This window comes from Acanthochromis polyacanthus, chromosome 23, assembly GCF_021347895.1.
Source record: "Acanthochromis polyacanthus isolate Apoly-LR-REF ecotype Palm Island chromosome 23, KAUST_Apoly_ChrSc, whole genome shotgun sequence".
Lineage (NCBI taxonomy): Eukaryota > Metazoa > Chordata > Actinopteri > Pomacentridae > Acanthochromis > Acanthochromis polyacanthus.
The window spans coordinates 13260049-13279386 of record NC_067135.1 but is presented as its reverse complement, the minus strand read 5'-3'; the positions used below and the strand labels follow the sequence as shown (position 1 = coordinate 13279386).

The window sequence follows — 19338 nt, the reverse complement described above, 5'->3', positions numbered from 1 at the left end:
ACGGACTTCTCTTGTAGATTAGCATACAGCTCTATTCGAGAGGAATTTTTGGTTTGCTCATAACCTGCTGTGTGTAATAGAGTCAGTATAATCCAAACTTAAAATAGAAAGTAACAGTAGACTTAACCTGACCTTGAACCAGACAGCAGCTTCAGTTATCACTGCAGAGCAGTCCTCTGGAGACCATCCTTCCTGACAGTTTCACAAGTCGCATATCTGAAGCAGCAGGGAAGCAAAACGATACTGACGGAAAACAGATCAGCGCAGATATGAAGAAAATGAAAATATTATGCTGTAAATTTGCCAGTACTGCTTGCAAATTACTGGCAGGAAGTTTCAGCGTTGCTGCCTCACAGACACAAACCTAGAAGGTTTTGAGTATTGCTGAAGTGTTGTTCAGAAAGCATTTTTTCTGTGTCTTTTTGGCAGATCAGCGTCTAAACACAGAGTGTGACTGTGAGTTGGTACCTCTGGCTGCAGCAGCTGAATAGTGAAGCGTATGTTTTAGCAGAGCTCAACAGCCACAGCAGCAGGTGCATCCAGCCTGAAGGAGCGACTCCAGTCAGTCTGTAATACTTTGTGAGGTTGTAGTGTTTTTATTCGATTGCAGCAGTTAGTTTGGCACTAATGTAGACGCTGAGGAGGTAGGAGAAGACGAAGCGAGGCTGCCTTTATTAGACCTGGCAAATGCCAAACTATAAAAAGTGTCAGTGGTTCATACTTTGGCAACATTTTGTCAGATTTTAAACTGCTAGTGTGTATTTCTCACCATTATGAGGAATCTAATTTAATTCCCACTCTTGATCCAAGAGCCTTAAAGCATCAGTGAGTTGGATGTAGGAGGGATGTATTAGTGGAAATATTTTACTCCTATTCATATTTTCATATCAGCTGTTGCAACAAACTGTTATTGTTGTTGTTTGAATAATTGTGTGGCATTATACAGAAATTTAATTTTTTGTACAGATATTTGCTACTTTTCCACATTTTTAAATTTTTTTTTTAAATTTTTTTTTTACAGTTTTCAAATGGCACGGTATTTCACTGTTTTTAACATATTTTTCTGGCATCCTTGCTGCCAGATTTTTTTTTTTAAAAAAAGGTTTAAATAAAAAATACAGTTTTACAGAATAGACAAGCCAAACACTGGATGTAGAGAAGCCGTCCTCAATATATCTACTCAAAATCCTGCCTTGCCATTTTTTCCCCAAAGCTTTCTATAGCATCTCAGCACGCAAAATTTGCTTAAATTGATTGAGATGTATTTCTGGATAACTAATAATGCCATAAATCAGATGCCATTCCTAATCTGGTTTAAATATTGACTCAATTTCTGTCTTGCACATTAGAAATAGCCACCATTCTCCAGTAAAGTCGACACCTTATTTTTTATCAACCACTTTAATCAAATACTCAAAGTCACGAGATAAATAAATCAAATTTGTCAGCTTCAATGACTGATTTCATTTAATTGGATGCATGCAGTTGAAAGATCAGTCGCAGAGAAGACAGACTTGGAGATTAGACGTAACAGCTGTGGTGAGAAAATCAGAAAACACAATAAAAATCATTTGCTCATTTCTGTGTTGTGACTGCCAGAGCTTTCCAGAGAAGCATCAGCAGACTGGCAGCTCCAAGTCTTATGCAGCTCAGATCCACGGTTACCGTTTGATGACATTGCGTTGCGTCAAAGGACGAAGAGATGGAGTCAGCGTGACAGAGTGAGATGAGGAGAAAAACGGGGGGGGAAGGGACGAGGAATGGCAAGGGAGGATTGACAAAAACAGATTGTGACAGGCTGCATGGAGGTGGCCTGCTAACAGGAATGAAATGCCATCGTTGTGTGTGATCGTGAATACAACCAGTTTGGATTAATTTAGCCGCAGCAATTATCCGACACAGGCTGATATCTGAGATGTGGAACCTGTTTGTTGCAGCAGATGAACTGAACAACTGTTGTCTGACAGCTGAAATGTACAAGCAGCAAATGAGAAGCAAGCATGCTTTCCTTTCTTTCTTTCTTTTTTGTTTGTTTCTCAGCCACCAAACATGTTCTCCTCCCTGGTTTCCAGCCTCCCTCCCTTCTCGCTCCTCATGCAAATCTGTCTTTTTTCCCCCTTCATCATTGTATTCGTCTTTCCGTGGTGACAGACGGTGCCTCCTGTGCAGTTTAGCGGTTATTACACGCTCTAAAACACACTGACTCAGAGAGGCAGAGATAAAGAAAGATGGATGATGGAGGGGAGCTGGGCTGATTAAAACGTTGCAGCATCAGGAAAGCGTACGTGTGGATGTGAGCAGATTAAATACAATGCTGGAGAGACGTGAGATCTGTATCGATGCTGCTTAATGCACGGTGTGGTCATGTGACGGCCGTTTCTGCCTCCTCGTCTGTCTGCAGGCTTCGGCAGTACATAATTTAGTTGCTTCTCACCACTATGAGATCTTTAATCAGTATCAGCTGAAGTAGTTTTATCTCCACAAGTTAAATATCTTTAAGGGCTGGTATAATACAGCAAATGTCATTTTTATAGCACAAAGTGGAACAACATGCAGCAAATACAAAAATATATGACATACTTGTTGTGAGAAATTATTTTTATATGTTCTTTTTGCAGAAAAGTTGATTCTTTACCTTGGAAAAAGCAGCTTTTTGGCTCTTTGTAGTGCTTTTTAACTGTATGGTTTGCTCATATAGCAGCATTCTAGTTCAGCTGATTAATTATTCAACACATTTACACTGATTTTGATAAGAAGTTGTGAATTAAAGCTGCCAGTTAACATTTTTGCATTCACAATCTGAAAACAGCTGCATATGATATCACAGATGTAGCCAGTAGTGACAAAAAAACCAAAGAATTGTCACCTAACTCTACAGCTAATGATAGCGTTTTAGCATCTTTTAGCTAATTGTTTTGGTTTTCTGTTTAATAACTTTGCTGTTTTGGTTCACACTCACCGTTCTCAATAGAGTAAACACACTGTGCATAGCTCAGTAGGCTAATAAACAGCTGACAGTTATTAGTGGAGCATTCAGCAGCTGATAAAACAGGTGGTGGAGACCAAAAGGGAGCTAAAAGTAGCGCGAATATTAGACCTAAATTTAGATGGGGCTCAAGGGCAAGGCTGGATGTATCTACGACATCCCAAAATGGCTCCTTGCAAAGCTTTCCTTGAGCATTTTCCTCACATTTTTGTACCTTTCTCCTGAAATTCGAGTGTAGTAGAGAGGAGGGAAGAACCGCAAGACAGCATGTTCTAACAAAATGAGATGTCTTTGCTCGGAGCTGTCGCTTTTAAACAATGCCAACGAAATATAACGTGACGCACAGCTGCGTCATCTGTTATTCAGTTTACATTTAATTTGACAAGAATGGGCGGATGTTGTGTGGAAATGACTCCAGCAGAGGATGTACCTGAGCATCCTCCGGCAATCTTCCTCCCTCCTCAAGTTGCATTTTGAGGAATTGAGAAATCCCTCAAGACAGTGCGCTGAGATCGATTTCCGGGTCATGAGCAGAAGCAGAAAGGATAACGGAGGCTTTAAATAGAGAAATGAGAAATGTGCATGCCGCAAAAGCTTGGTCGTATTTCATCGTTTTATGCATCTGTGTGCTTGGGCTCATAGATCATGTGCACTAGTCCTCTCAGGGCGGGTGGGAGTGGCTGGTCTGGAGTGACAGGAGTGGGTGAACACTAAACAGAAACCAGAGCAGACAGGATTAAGGCTGCATGTCAACAAGCTACCTGCTCAAGAGTCTTTGAGGCTGGAGTCCTACCAGCTCTGGATGTGCTTTTATTTCCTTAGCTTGAATAATGAAGCTTCTACTACTGATGTGCTGTTTATTTGTGAGATTAACTAACGAGCGCTTAGATGAGGGAGCGTAAGAGACTTCATTGTTAGAAATCAGGTAAAAAGAATCGCATGCTGTTGCTACTTGTGTTTGTTTCATGTCATACCTCTTATTGGGTGTCCAGTAGTTTTTCAAATAGTGCTCTTTTGTGTGCAATGTAAGATAATATTAATGTAGTTAAGTCAAGATCATACAATATCATTTTATAGTGAGGAACCCAACAAATCCAGAGATTCTGTTTGAGCAAACACTTGGCGACAGTGTCAAAAAAATAAATAAATACATTTTTACAAGAAGAAACTTCCAACAGAACCAGGCTTGGGGATGGTGGGCATCTGCCTCGCCCAGTTGGGATGAGGTGAAGGTGAAAGAACAGGAAAGCAGACCGAGCAATAGCTTAAATTCCTGGTTCACCAACCATTTTTACCGCTCACACCTGTCTTCTGGTATTATTATGGCATTTTCCTTGTTTTATTAGATAATCGATGATAAGTACGGAAATGACAGAATTAAAAAAATTTACTGTAAAAAAACCAGCAAAAAATTGTAAATAATTTCTACATCAAAGGTCTGTGCTTTCAAAAATTGTAATTAGTTCTTTAATGTTTGCCTGGGCTGGAAAAAATATTCTTTAAAGATTTTTGCCAAGAATATTATTATTATTTGAAATAAAATGTAATAATTATGAAGTATTAAACATTTCTAAACTATTATTTTATTGATTTATTTTCCTATTTTGTTCAATTACACGTGAACGTAACAATGGGTAATATCTAGCAAAAGCGAGAAAAAATGATTTACTTTAAAGAAAAAGAAATGCCAAAACTGTATTTAATATAATAGATTTTCCATTTACCTTTTTTAAAATTTACATCAGCTAAAAATCTAATTATTTTACAGATATTTGCTGTTGAATTCAGCAATATGACACTTTTTGAACACGAGTGTTCCACCAGTTTTTATTGCATTTTCCTGCCAGATTTCTCTCTCTTTTTAACGAATTTTAGTGTGCTTGCGTCATGTGTTGTGTTAATGTGCTGGATGCTGAAGGCACAGTCCAGAAACAGGCTTGATGAAGCCTTCAGATGGGGAGGGATGCTCAGGCTGCAGTATTTGTCTTAATTTGCTGCCATTTCAAGACGCGATTGTCAATACTGGCTTCGTCCAAGATCCAGAAGTATTTCAGATGTTTATATAATCACTGGAAACAGACTAGAATTGACCACTGCACGGATTAGCACATGTAAAATACAGCAGTGTTCTCCTGCTTCCTCTTACTGAACAGATTGATTCTCTCCTGTAGTTCTTTCCTGTGAAACATTCTTACCTCACTAATTGGAACAACTCTCGAAACCCTGACATGCTTTCTTTGTCCTGCAGTGTCTAATTTATCAGCTCGGCTCCACACCTCTATTTGTTTTAATCCTCTCGATGCAGTCTGTTGCTTTTATTGTTTTATCTCCAGCTATTTTAATTTGTGTTTCTTTAATTTGCCACTTGAATTGTTAGTTGCTGTTTGTCTTCATTGCGCTCTGAGACGCTCTCATGCGACAATGGGCTAAATTTGAACTTGGAATGACTAGTATGAGTACAAACAAAGGTTGGTTTCATTATTGATGTATCAAACATGCATTTTTTTGATTCACTGATTAATTGTTTGGGCTATAGAATGTCAGAATCAAATGTCCAGAGTCCATTTGACATATCTGGCTTTTGTCAAATTAAGACAAAGAAGTTGGAGCTGCTAAAGTCTGAGCTCTTATCTAGATTGTTTATACCTTCTCTGTCAATCAATATTTTTTTAATGGATTGATCAAGTGACAGAAAATCAATTTGCAATGATGTATGATTAATTAGCTCAAAACATTCACAGACTCCAGCTCCATAAATGTTCATGATTTGTTAATTTTCTTTGTTTTTCATGATTCTAAACTGAGGTTTTTGATTTGTGGGTCAGAGAAAACCTGAAGCCGTGACTTCAGGCGTTAAGAAACTGTGCATTACATTTCCGATATTACAGTTCTCACGCTGGCAGTGATGCTGCTGCAAGGAGGCAGAACTTGGCATTTCTATATGCAGACCTGATTAGTGCCAAACGCACAGATGGGCCTCCTATATATGATAGTGTCACATATAGGAAGTGGACATACATGATTGGACAGCATATTGAGCACGTGACCAAGAACTGACCTCCCTGAGCTGCAGCCGCGCTCCATTCAATGGATTAATTGATAATGAAACCGATAGGTAGTTACAGCACTAAAATGGATTTGGGTGCAGTTTTATAGACTGATTGTGTCTCTCGTGGCTCAGAGATCAGTCCGCTGCAATCCATCTGCAGGATTTCCATTAGATGATTAACTTTTTGCTCTTTTGTTTTGTTTTGTTTTTTTAGCCCACACTGCCTCGTTTCAATTTTAGCATTCGGGACCAGCAGCCTAGTGTTGACTTTTTATTTGTTCCGAAAGATGAAAATGACAAATCTGAGTATTTACAGAGGTTGCAATAGTGAAAATATAAATGAGGGTAGTTGACGGAGGATTGAATCTGACATTAAGTGAAATAAAAAGAGAGGGACATGCAGACATTGGCAGAGGTAGAAAAAAAAAGAAGACACTGACAAATGCAATATCTGCGAGGCTAATAAACAGATGAATGTAAAGAGACGGCAGGAGGACGGATGGTGAACAATGGGAGGAGTGCATGTGTGTGTTTGGGTCCTTTGGTGACTAATCATTTCCGTTTGAGACCCAGAGAGACACAACTCCCCCGAGGCTGTAGTTCATTTTCTGATGAGTGCACACATGCACACACAAGAGCGCCAACAAACAACGCACACGGCAAAACGCGCCTCGACCCCCCCTCTGATGTAATGCCAAATCTGCAGATAGAATCCAGTCATCGGTTGATGAGAGCGATGTCAAAAGGTTCCATATTTCAGGTTTAAATGTCAGACTGAGCGTGATGCTGTGAGACAGACACAATAACAACCCGAGTGTGCTCACTTACTGCGTAATATTTCCTTTTAGGCTTGATGAACTCTGAAAGCAAATCTAAAAGCGCTGTTGTGCGACAAATGGGAATCTCAGCGTGGGTAATTTTCCAGCATAAGATTTTTATTGGATACATTGTTGATGTACATTCAAAGCTGATGGTTTTTTGTTTGTTTTTTTGTTCACAGTCTACAAAAGCAGGACAAAAACAAATTCAGTCCTGCAAAAGGCAAATGCAGCATTTAGAAATAGTTCTAAATGACTACACAATGGAGCCGGAGGATGCAGGCAAGCCAGCAGAAATAAAGGATTGCAGTCATACGGAGCTGTTCTTTTTATGCACACCTACTGTGCAGACGTTTAGTTGCTTCACATGATACAATGTCAACCGCTTTCTTTGTTTCTAAGCAACAATTTGTCTAGGTAGCTTTGCACTCGAGAGCAAAAACACAAACTGACGTATTCAGACATAGTCAGCCCTGCACACAGCAGGCCTTGAGGTTTGCTTTGTGTTCCAGCTTCCTTTGGTTTGTTATTATAATTCAGGTTGAGCTTTAGTTAAAAAGTCTGATCATCACAATACAGTGAGAAAGTAAAGTAGGACAAAGTTGTAAACAGAAACTCAAAGTGCCTGAATGTGTCCTGTAACACCTGGCTGACTGGAGTTCTTGTTATTTTGGTGCAGACCCAGTTCCAGAACAAAATGATGAGGTGGGGTTGCACTAGTTCAGACACCTAGAAGTAAATGTTGTGTGGTTTATCTGGAACGAACTGTCATAATGTACAAATAATTTTAATGTCTGTCCATGTTAACAACAAAGGTTGGATGCATTGCAATTTAACCTGAAATTTCTACTAAACATAGCAAACTATAGTGTCATTTCAGGGATGTTCTTGCCATTCTTACCACCATTTTTAAACCGAACACCTTTACATTTTGTACGGATGAGTTGGGCACATTTTTAAACAAACTTGCACAGACTCAATAAGAATGTGGTTCATTAGAATGCATGATAGTTTTACTTCATGCATTTGTAATGTCCTCGTAATGTCTGCCCATTTGCCATATATATCTTTTGTCCTCTGGGGTCAAAATGGCCCCGCCTGGTTTGACTGTTATTTAAAGCGTATAGTAAAAATTGTCAATCAATTCTGTGTGACACCTTTAGTCTTACTTCAGTCCAACCCATTACTACAAATTATTCTCTTCATTTTGGAATTTAGGGCCTAATAGACTTTGTTACATAAAAGTATATGACCGCAAAGGATCTTACTTGGAGTCAGAATGACCCCAAGGACAACACGAGGGTTAAATACATTAAATCCAGAACTTTATTTCCATGACCAAACTCCAAAACTCTCACATGGATTCTAGACAGACGACCTTACCTTGATAATGGAACTTCTTCACCCACTGTTGTTGGGTGCCGTACAGATCTCCTGAGGCATGCCGGTCTAGGGCCACCGGGGCCTCTCATCACCTCCATCTGCATCACAGGGTTTTGCAATCTAAAACTACCCACCACTCTTTGTCCCCTCCACCTAAGCTGCACACTCCCAGTGGCCTGCTTCAAGTTGAAGGACCATGAACTTCTGTGCAGTGCAGTGGCTTCACCCTGGTCACCCTCTGTGCACCTTCGGGTAAAATTTCTTCTGTGTACCTTAATAAATAGACTCCATTTAAAATAAAGTTGTTTTTTATCCTGGCCAAGCCCAAGTTTGACAGTCGTTGAAGTTGTGGGCCAAGGTGTGGGGCCAAGTCAGGCAATGGGAGTGAACTGTTGATAGCAGGCGCTAATCTTGAAGCAGCTAGGCTAATTTTGGCTGGAGTCTCCATGACCTCCCCTGGTGTCTGCAGCTGTGGAGGTTGTGTTGCTGCCGCTGTTCGACTTCAGCCTCCTCAACCGTTTTTGCATATTCATGTAACCATATTTGCACAACTGGCAAACACTGTAGACTGAAGTCGTTTTACACATCAAAGTCCTGAGGGAGCTGTGCGAAACCCGATAAACTAGCGGTTATCTGGCGATTAAATGTCACTGATGTAGCATGTGAATGTCAAGTGGGGCAACAAAACAAATAACACAGTCAACTAATTCTTGAGTCAACATGACTGACTGATCATGACGGTCTTTCAATCCGCGTGACATTTTGAAGGAACTTAAAGGGTGAAGCAGCACTTGAGCGCGCGGAGAACGGCGCGTCACGACTGTCAAAGCTTCACTTTGAATTCCCAGACACGTAGGGAGATCGGTGTGGAGAAATGAAGCGCTCCTCCTCTCAGGACAATCACCTCTGCGATGCCCTTGGGCGCAGAATTTAGCCCCAAGCTGCTGTGGTGGACACACACAGCAACGCACACTGAGGCTGCAGAAGTGTGAAGGTGTCTGGAATGAAGTGGCATGCCCGACTAACCGTCCTCAGATAAAAGTAATGTAATACAAAGTCTTTTTTTTTGTTATCAGGCGCTTGCTTGTCACAGTCAGTCCTGCCCTCAGGTGACTGTCATTTCTTATAACCGTGTCGCAATTTTTCACCTGCCTTCATTCCTCTTACTCGTGTCAACACACCATTTCTCATAATCTATTCCTTTTTCCCGCTGTTTTATCTCACTAAAAATGTGTAAAATATCCTTTTTCTATTGAATGAAGATGCATCCATCTGCCACCTCTCCTCTTCTCTTTCAGCTCTTTCTTCTTCCACCCCACAATCCTTTCCTGCTCGTCTCTGCTGTCACTAATTACTGATTAACTCTCATAAGGTCCCACAGCCCAAACAACATCCCAGGGGATAGCAGCCTCATGCAGTATTTAATCACTGTGGGTGTGTGTGCATAAATCAGTGTGGGCCTTCGTGTTTGACACATCTGTGAGCGTTTGTCGAAGGATGACAGTAAAAATCCAATGCACTCATGGTGTGTTTTTTACCTGTACCTACAGGAGGTGACACCATGACAACAGAGATGCAGGAGATCGCCATCACGGAGGACAAGCCTTTACTCACGGGTCAGGCTGACAGCACCAAGGTCAGAGATGGCACCATGTATAGAAGAATGTACAGACGCTGGCTTTTATATAGTCTGCATGCAGAAATGTACACATATGCTGATATAAAGTAGTCCAAAAACACATGAAAACACGACCTGAAAGCACAGAAAACTGCCAGGACATACGTGTGCGTCCCAAGAGGGAAGACAAACACGAGCTGTGTTGCCATGTGTCCCTTGCACATATGCGCATGATTGCAAGCATTTGAGTCTGAGCAGAGCCTACATGAGACAACGTGTGTTGCGAGCCTGTGTGTGCACGCCTGTGTGTGTGTGTGTGTGTGTGTGTGTGTGTCGGCGTGTGTTTTTGTACAGCTGCAGCGCTGGCTCATATCTGCTGGGTTGACGTCAAAGCCCTGAGGGAGCTGGAGCTGCTCCTCTGCTCTGCTGCGCTGATGTTGCCGTGCAGATGCAGCGCTGCAGAGCGGCCGGCTTCGTTGCTCACTGCCGACACCTGGTGGACAAACAGCTAAACGCAGGACGACAACAAAAACAACCCAGATTTACAAGGGGCTGAAAGGATTATACAGTTTAATTTGATGTCTAGCGGGTGAAAGGACAAAGACAGACAGAAGGATACTGCTATCAAGGAGTATGAAAATAGAGAGTAGCAGATTTAACCCTCAGATGCACAACTGATTGGACCCTACACTCTTTCATAAATGGGTGTAAAAAGACCCATATATGAATCAGTGTGTTTTTATACTTTTTTTTTTGTCATTTTGATTAAGCGTAATAATTAATATTATCGTTTTTATTGTATTTTTGCCCATACAAGAATGATTTCATGTTTGAAATGTGTTTATTTTTCCTCTTTGTAACAGATTTTGAACATTTTGATAATTGGAAAAAGAAGAATATTACACAAAACAGCAATAGAAGAATGTCAACATCCATTTTGTTGACATGTTTCCACTCTTTTCCTCCAGCTGTTGTTGCTCTCCTCTCACCTCTTACATGATTTTATCTGTGATAAAGAGCTTGGGGTAGTAATACAAATATTACAATTTCTTTACCAAATGATACCAAAAAGATGCTTTCTGAGGAATATCTGAAATATGAAATGATAAATACTTTTCATTCTAAACATATTGCAAGAAAACGACCTCACCAGTTCATTTTTGACCCACTGATGCATCTAAGGGTTAAACACAGAATATGCTGTAAGATTTAAAAAAAAAAAAAAACAAAAAAAAAAAACTTTTTTTCCAAAGATGAATTATTTTGTAGTTTTTAATTTGATCTCATTTGGATGTGGAATGAACAAATGTTATAATTAGGGTTTAACTGATGAATTGCATGGTCTAGAAATGAACTATGTTTCACATTTTGTGATATAAAGCTGAAATATGCAACAACAACAACAATCCTCACATGTGAGAGGTAGAGCCCAGAGAATATAGCAGTCTTTCACTAGACCATCAAAATAGCTATTTGCCATCTACATTAAGCTTCCTTACTACAATGCCTGCTATAATTATACTGTTTCAAACATCATTTTACTCGAATAGTTCAGTCTACACCACAAGTGTAGTGATGACTTGATGAACAATAGAAAACACTGACAGCCAGTCAAAACACATCCTGGCTAGAAATGGCAAATATGAAATTTTAGTCCTTGATTTCCCTTCTTGTGTGTGTTAAAGAGAAAATGAAACAGTTAATTAATGTGTGAACCAAAGTGCAGGTGATTTATGAAGGTATGTTGGTTTCACGGGGGAGCGTGCATTAGTAAAATGGTTTTTAATCCGAGTTTATGACAGCAAAAAAGTGTGGGCGTGCTTAATGAAATAAACTGTAAAGGCTACTTTGTACCTGTTTTCTAATTATTCTTATTAATAAGAAGAATAAATACATATTGATGTTACATCTGCAGTTGCTTACGACCTCTTGTGTAAGTCAATCTATGGCGCAGAATACTTTTAGGTGGTCTGGTCACTTAGTCTGTTTGTGGTTTAGTACTTAAATACGTCTATTCTGATGGCTAACAAGTAAAATTTTGGTATTATCAGAACAAAGAACCCTCTTCTAGTTGACTTCAGAGTCTTTCACATGCCTTCTGGTAAACTTTAGTCAAGATTTATTATGAATTATTTTGTCAAAAGTAGCTTTGTGTGTGCCAATCTCCCATAAAGTTTTGTCAGGTGAAGAACAGAAGCTCCTTCAGAGGAGTCATAGGTGTCTTGGTGGCCTCCATTACTAGCCTATTTGCTGCGCAGTCATTCGGTTTTTTAAGACGGCCTGCTCTGTCTCAGTCACTGGACCTTCCATATACAGGAATCCTTATACTACAACCACTGAAACACATCCACTGCACTCTGATGATCTCCATTTCATGAACTGTGTGACTTCAAGCACCAGTCTGATGCACCTGTATTGAATTAAGTCTCTTTATAGCGGGAGAATGCGTAGGCGATTACTGAATTTACATTTTATATTTTTAATTAATTAGAATTACTTTGGAGAAATCTGTTTTAACTTTGACCTGAAAGAGTTTTTTTTTTTTAATTGTTGCCAGTAAAGACAAGTTCAAAAGCAAAAGGGGATAACTTTCACTTTTTATAGGACTGTGTAGCTTTAGATTTAAATCCTTGATGATGTGAAATTTTAGTAAAATTTTTCATTGTTGTGTAATGTAATGTTACATCCTGCTTGATAACCTGCTCAGTTCTGCCAGATGGGTTGTTGTAGTTGGCCTGTCAATCTAATTTTCTAATTATTTAAGCAAAAAAAATGCAAGAGAACATTAGGAAAACTTAAAAATGCAGTGAAGTTGTAGTTCTGTGTCTGAAATTCCTTTGTTCACTGAGATCCACCTCCACTTCAACTACCCACACTGCTAATTACTAAGAACTTTTCATTGGTGAGATAAATGGTCAGACAACTCCATCTGAATCCATATGAATCACCCTGACAGACTGCCTCCATATAATACCCAGCATGCAACAACCACCTGCTCCTCTGAAGAGATTCTCTGCTGCTTCATGAGGAGCATAAAGCCGCCCAGCCTCCCTGTGTGGGCGTTAATTAAGAGGCAAGACTTCACTTAGCATGAAAGCACAAAGAACAGAAAGAACATAAAGCTGAGATTTTTCTCTTGCAGATTTTATTCTTATTCATGGGTACTAAAAAGAAAATAAGAACTTTCTTCAAAAAGTTGTATGAGCTTAACCGTGACAAAGTGATTCAGATCACGAAATTAGAACAACTTATGAAGTTTTCTGCAGCCAGGTTGGTAACTTGAATTCTTTACATGATGGATTCTGTTTGGATATGCTTTGGTGGTTTTGGAAATGAATATTGTCCTCTGTTAAACCACATGCACCTGCTCCTCTCCACTGTCCACTCATCAACACATTTCAAATTACTGTCAGCTTAGTTTCTGTCACACATTTCTATCTGAAGTCAAAAAACAGCATGAATTTTTATGTCCGTTGTACAGCTTTTGCTAATAAATACGTCTTTTATTTCTCACAGGATGCTGAACTGGCTGCTAGGATACTCCTGGACCAAGGACAGGTGTGTTCATTAAAACACAATTCATGAAATTCTATGTATTTGACATTCGCATCATTTGGTGAATTTTCAAGAGTTTAGTTTAATATGTGAATGTTTTGTTGACTTAAGTACATTATGGTATTATTGCTGTAGCTTTTTGTTCTTTTTTTATTCTGAAGAAATCTTAGAAAACAGGCGTAGCATATAAATCAGTACATGACTGCGATCTTAAGAGTCATGAGTTAACTTTAAAATGTTAGCACTGAATTTCACCGCATTTTGGTGAAGGTTTCTGTTTGGAACGTGTGTTATATGAACTGACTGCTTTATGCATCAAGAGAAGTTTCAGTGGGAATTTTAATGCTTTCTTTCCACAGTAGTAGCACCATAACATGTTTGTTATTTTGAAGCTTTTCATTATATGCAGGATCATGGTAAAGAGAATTCAAACCTCTTTTATTCTCTTTTATGCAGAATATTGAAGTTCTAATACCATAAATCATAAAACTGAAAAAAATACATTTCTTCTATTATTTATTGAAGCTATACTGAATTGAAACTATGCTATAAATGCACAGTATATACAAGAAATATTTTACATTTTGAACTTCTTTCCATACTCGTCTCATGTCTGCTCTGTGTGAACACAGCCTGCAGTTCAACCCCAGTCAACCAGAAAGTCTGAATTTTTGTGATTTGACTGTTGGTCACAGATGAGTCATTGAAAGGTTTTCAGTTGCACTTCAGAATGCAGAATTTTTTCTTTTTTACACAATGTGGTTAGCAGAAAAGGTTTATTTTTGGCTGTTTTTTAATGAGTCGTGGCGAATAAAGGAATTTAGCTTAAATATGATGATTTTAGGCTTAGATTTAGTTAATTCTTCAGAAAAAAGCAAAAGTCATACATGAGCACTTCAAGGACTGTTGGAAATTTGAAAATCCAGTGATTTCTTTCTGTTTAATCAGTTTCTTGCTCTGATAAAGGATATAATTTTGGCTGAAATTTTGCAGAATATCATCGCATACAACCAAAAATATTAAGTAGTAGCATGTGAATGAAATGTTTCAGTTGCACAAAAATCCAACAGCGTCCATCCCAGCATATTACTATCAACCATACATTGTTGCTCTCTGCAGGAGCACAGTGTTGAGACCCCACACGGCGTCCTGCATGTGACCCTCCACGGCACACGGACCACCCGTAGACCCGCCATCCTCACCTTCCATGATGTGGGCCTGGACAGTGAGTAGCTCTCTTCAGCCTCTTTGTCTCTCATTTCTTTGTCTCAGTCTCTCACCTGTTTGTTTCCCGTCTCTCTCTCTCTCTCTCTCTGGCAGGTAAGAGCTGCTTCTCCCCTCTCTTCAAGTTTGAGGAGATGCAGGAGATTGTCAAGAATTTCACCCTGATTCACATTGATGCACCAGGACAGGAGGAGGGGGCTGCTGCCTACCCTGCAGGGTACGACGTTCACTTCCCCTGTAATTATGGTCGCATCCCTCAGTGGCCTGCAGTAACCTCGCTTTTTTTCAAGTAAACTTTCCGACATGGAAACAATCTTCTGTGCAGGCTTAAACGTAATCTCCTCGAAAAATATTTAACATTCTCTCACATGTCCCCCCCCCTCTGCTCTCTAATACGCTCTTGTCAGAGGTTTAAACAAAATCCTTCCCTTTTCTCTCTCCACACTTCTTATTTCTCTCCCCCTCCTGCGCTTCTTTATCGCTCCTCTTCCTTGCGTGATTATTTTAGTGGCTCAGGAGGATTTTATTGCGTGTATTATCACGGCATCTCCACCGTGACCCTTAACTCCTGCAGCTGATTCCACAGATTGAGGCTCATTCTGTTTTAGGTCTTTTTTTTTTTAAATCCCCCACTGTGGATCAGAGTGTCCTGTGCTTATGAAATCATTTTCCTTGAGATCTCAGGTTAGAAAACGCTGAACAACATCTGCGTATTGTTTTCATTCCTTCATTAGACTGAGATCATTTCATTTTGCTGTTGCAGCTACCAGTATCCCTCCATGGAGACCATAGCAGAGATGATCCCTGCTGTCCTGCAGTTTTTCAAGTGAGTTAACAACATTTATGTTGACATAAATGCAAACAGAGCATTGCTTTTGCTCACCCACACAGAAGGTCAGTGAATCGATGTGTAAGGGTTCTGTTTCTGTCTTGTTGCAGAGCCAGACAAAGCTATTAAAGGCTCTGTGTTATTACGGTTGGAGGTTTAGATGCACCAGTTAATGTAGTTTATTAACTGTTATGTATTTATATATTGTATGTGTAATTCATTGAATTGGTCCAAGTTCAAAGCTTTTATCTTGTAAAATGTTACTGTGGTCAAGCGTCTACTTTTGTTTTCTTTCAGGAAGCAGAATCACAGCAGAGGTTCTCTCTCTGTTTACATTTGTGTCTCTACACTGCAAAAACTCCAAATCTTACCAAGTCTATTTGTCTTATTTTTAATCGAAACATCTCATCTCACTTGATTTAAGATAAATTCACTTAACAGGTGACATTTCAGGAAGATGGACTTGTTTTAGGACAATGCATCTTAAATCTCTTGTTAAGTCAAACCATTTTGAAATGTTTTAATTCTTCTGTCATCCTGCTGCTGAAGTTGACCCAGTTAAAGTTTAAAAATGTGGAAAAATATTTTCACTGCGAACACTTCCACGTTTTCTAAAATTTAGGGGGAAATTTTTGAACATTATTTTGGTGGAAATAAAGAAATATTTCAAAAAATAATTTATTAAGAACATTCAGAAAAAAATCAACCAAAATCCAGCGAAATTTGCTGGATTTTGGTTGAATTTTTTTCTGAATGTTCTTAATGAAAATATTAGAAGTTTTATTAATATATATGCACTCACTTTAGATATTTTAGGAGTTTTTCGAAGATTTTATTTATTTTTTGAAAATATTCGCAATTTTTCCATTTTTTTTTTTTATTTTTAATTCTTGCCAAATTTGGGGATTCTTTTAAAAATAATTATTTAAGGGAAACTTTTAAGGAATTTTCTTCCAGGAGGTTTCACAATTTTTTTTTTATAAATTTGGGGAATTTTTGCTGAATTTTTTGAGTTTTTTTCAGGCAAGGAAGCAATATTTTTTTCTGCCGTAAATGAGGACAACTGGTGAGATAAGACACCTAAGCTTGACAATCCTGATGAAACACAGCTTAAAATAGGTTTTCCCGGCTAATTTTTAGATCTCAAAATTCTCAGTATCATATCTCATTTCGAGAAATCTTACCAAGCCATGTTTCACTTGTTCTATTGGCAGATTTTTTCACTTGTTTCAATGTAAAAGTTCCTTGAAATAAGTTTGCTTTTCCTTGTTTTGAGAGGGGCATTTTTTTCCAGTGTACTGTATGTGTTTCTGACTTGGTGTCTCTTTCCGTCAGCTTCCGCACTGTAATCGGCGTCGGTGTGGGAGCCGGAGCCTACATCCTCTCCAAGTTCACAGTGAGCATCGTCCTTTGTTAAAGCTGTCATGTTGAGTCATTTCACTGTCTGCGCGAGCACTTCACAGTGGTCTGTTTTTTGCCATCGAGGCTTTCGCTGTCAATATTTTCCACTGCTTTTGTCGGTCAGACTGTTACAGGAGACAGTGGTGTGTCGCGGTGCCAGAAAGGAGGCAGCTTCTTTCAACTCGTCTGTTTTTGTCTTTAAATGGCATTTCATGCTACCAGAAGACTCACCAATGGCTTGTTTAAAAGTTGTGGTGTTTCTTAGTCATTGAAATGTCATTGAAAATGTCACCACCATCAATGAGTTTCTTAGAGATTGATTCCCTTTAGGCAAACTAAATATGTAAAAAAATTGGCATTTGCATACAGGCAAACATACTTAAATTATAATATTTTAATAATTAAGTTTTCAATAATGATGAAATGCTGAATAGATATTTATATGGGTTTAAATGTTAAAAAGCTGCATATAAACTCAGCACAGATAGCTAAACTCTAGTAAATACTTTGCCTGTACTTTTACATTAATTACTGCTAAATTTCAGTTTTCTTTCCATTGTTTTATTCAGATTTTAAATAAAGAGTTGCCAAAGGATTTTAATGAAGTAATCCCATAAAAAACACCAGTAATGTCTGTGAATATGCAGAGGCACAACATGTTGGAAACTTCCTGGGTTCTGTTTGTAGTCCAAGTATTTTCCATTTATCGTGTTTGACGGGACTTTGGTTGCATGAAGAGAGTACAGGTTTATCTCCATTCATATGCAGATATGTGTTTAAGGAGATCAGCCAAAATGTATTTAGACCTGGAACAGAAAGTCTTGGCCCAGATATCCGTTATCTAGGTATCTGCTGGCTACACCGGATTCCTCCAAATGTGCTGGGTTTCCATTACAGGTTTTTGCAAAATAAAAGCGATATTTCTAAAATTTCGACAAAATATATTTGCGCTTTGAACGTGTTTCCATTGAAGGTTGTTCTGGGCAGAAGCATCGTAACTCTCGTAAAATATCATCCTGCGAGATTTCACTGCAGGAAGATGGACGCCCAAAACCTGTTTCTATCTCCTTATAACACTCTGCATTCATCTGCTGTTTGCCGTGTCGTATGGCAGTGATGTTTTTCTCAAGAATAATGGCAAGAAAAGTCTCGGTCTCCTCTTCTGTCTACACGTAACCCGCCATGTTTACTCTGAGAGAACTGGTCATGTGACCAGGTACGTCACGTCCAGTGACGTATAATTGTGGAAAAAGTGTTTCCATTGCGCTTTTGCGATATTTTTCAATATCGAAACATCTGAAGAACCACCTCATGAGAGCGTAAAAACTTTTTAGCGAATTTCAGGCATTTCCGTTACTGTTTTTATTGCGCTATTTACATTTTGCGCATATCTAAGGGTAATGGAAACCCAGCCTTCACGCTTCTACACATACATTGAATCTGTCTTCTTCGAGTCCATTTCCTTCCTTTCCTTCCTTTCCTATCGACTCACTATCTGCGTCTGTGTTGCTTACTTCTCATTTCTCTCCAGCTTGCAAACCCAGATTCAGTGGAAGGTCTGGTTCTGATCAACATCGACACCAACGCTCGGGGATGGATAGACTGGGCCGCTCAGAAGGTACGTCTGCTTACTTTCTGTCTTTCTTCTGAATGACTCAAGACTGTGTGGTGCACAGAAACATGGTATGTTAATCTGGTTAGTCCTGAGAAGAATTCTTCATCAATTTAAGTTTAGATGTGTTTATAAAATTATGCGGCTTCATGTGTGGTCTCTACAGTACTATTGATTATATTATATTATATTATATTATTGATGTCTCTCTTCCTCTTTAGCTGAGCTCTGTGACGTCCTCCCTCACAGAGCAGATCTTGTCCCACCTCTTCAGTCAGGTATGGTGTTTTCTAGAAAAGCGTGGTGAATTTGTTGTAGAATTTTGTAGTTTTCTGTGTCAGACTCGACTCATTTTGAAACCTTTCCGCAGGAGGAGCTGTCATCAAACACAGATCTAGTGCAGTCTCACAGAGAGCGTATCAATAAAGCTCCTAATGGGGTCAACATAGAGCTCCTGTGGAAGACTTACAACAGGTAAACGCACCAACACACAATAGTACAAAAAACACTAATATGCTCAACGTTGAGCTATGACTGACGGCATTTTTTCCCCCTCCAGTCGTAGAGACTTGAACATTGACCGCAACAGCACCTTCAAGTAAATGCCCTCTTTTTATATTCAAGCTTAAGCCTCTAAATTATTAAAGTGCCACCTGTCTGACCTGTAATCTCCACCTGTTTCCCCCTCAGGTGTCCAGTAATGTTGGTGGTGGGTGATCAAGCTCCATATGAGGACGCCGCCGTAAGTTTTAGAGGCTGAGAAAAATGTGTTTTAATGGAAGCTGGATTGATGCTTGTCGCGTTCATTGGATGTTTTGCAGAATGACAGAATGAGCTGCAGTGGCAGATGTTTACAGGTGTTC

The 19338-nt window shown here is 39.2% G+C and overlaps 1 protein-coding gene across 4 annotated transcripts in view; it reads left to right on the top strand.

The window, feature by feature from the left end:
• Positions 1-19338, top strand: part of ndrg2 (NDRG family member 2) — a 47474-nt gene that overhangs the window by 22761 nt on the left and 5375 nt on the right. For all 4 annotated transcript variants that reach the window (XM_022214981.2, XM_051944049.1, XM_022214983.2 and 1 more), the window contains exons 2-12: positions 9787-9872; positions 13371-13412; positions 14529-14634; positions 14730-14850; positions 15397-15459; positions 16798-16858; positions 18395-18481; positions 18697-18753; positions 18846-18949; positions 19035-19073; positions 19166-19217. In XM_022214981.2, the coding sequence (XP_022070673.1) occupies positions 9798-9872; positions 13371-13412; positions 14529-14634; positions 14730-14850; positions 15397-15459; positions 16798-16858; positions 18395-18481; positions 18697-18753; positions 18846-18949; positions 19035-19073; positions 19166-19217 (807 nt within the window). In that variant the 5' untranslated portion in view covers positions 9787-9797. The remainder of the gene's footprint in view (positions 1-9786; positions 9873-13370; positions 13413-14528; positions 14635-14729; positions 14851-15396; positions 15460-16797; positions 16859-18394; positions 18482-18696; positions 18754-18845; positions 18950-19034; positions 19074-19165; positions 19218-19338) is intronic.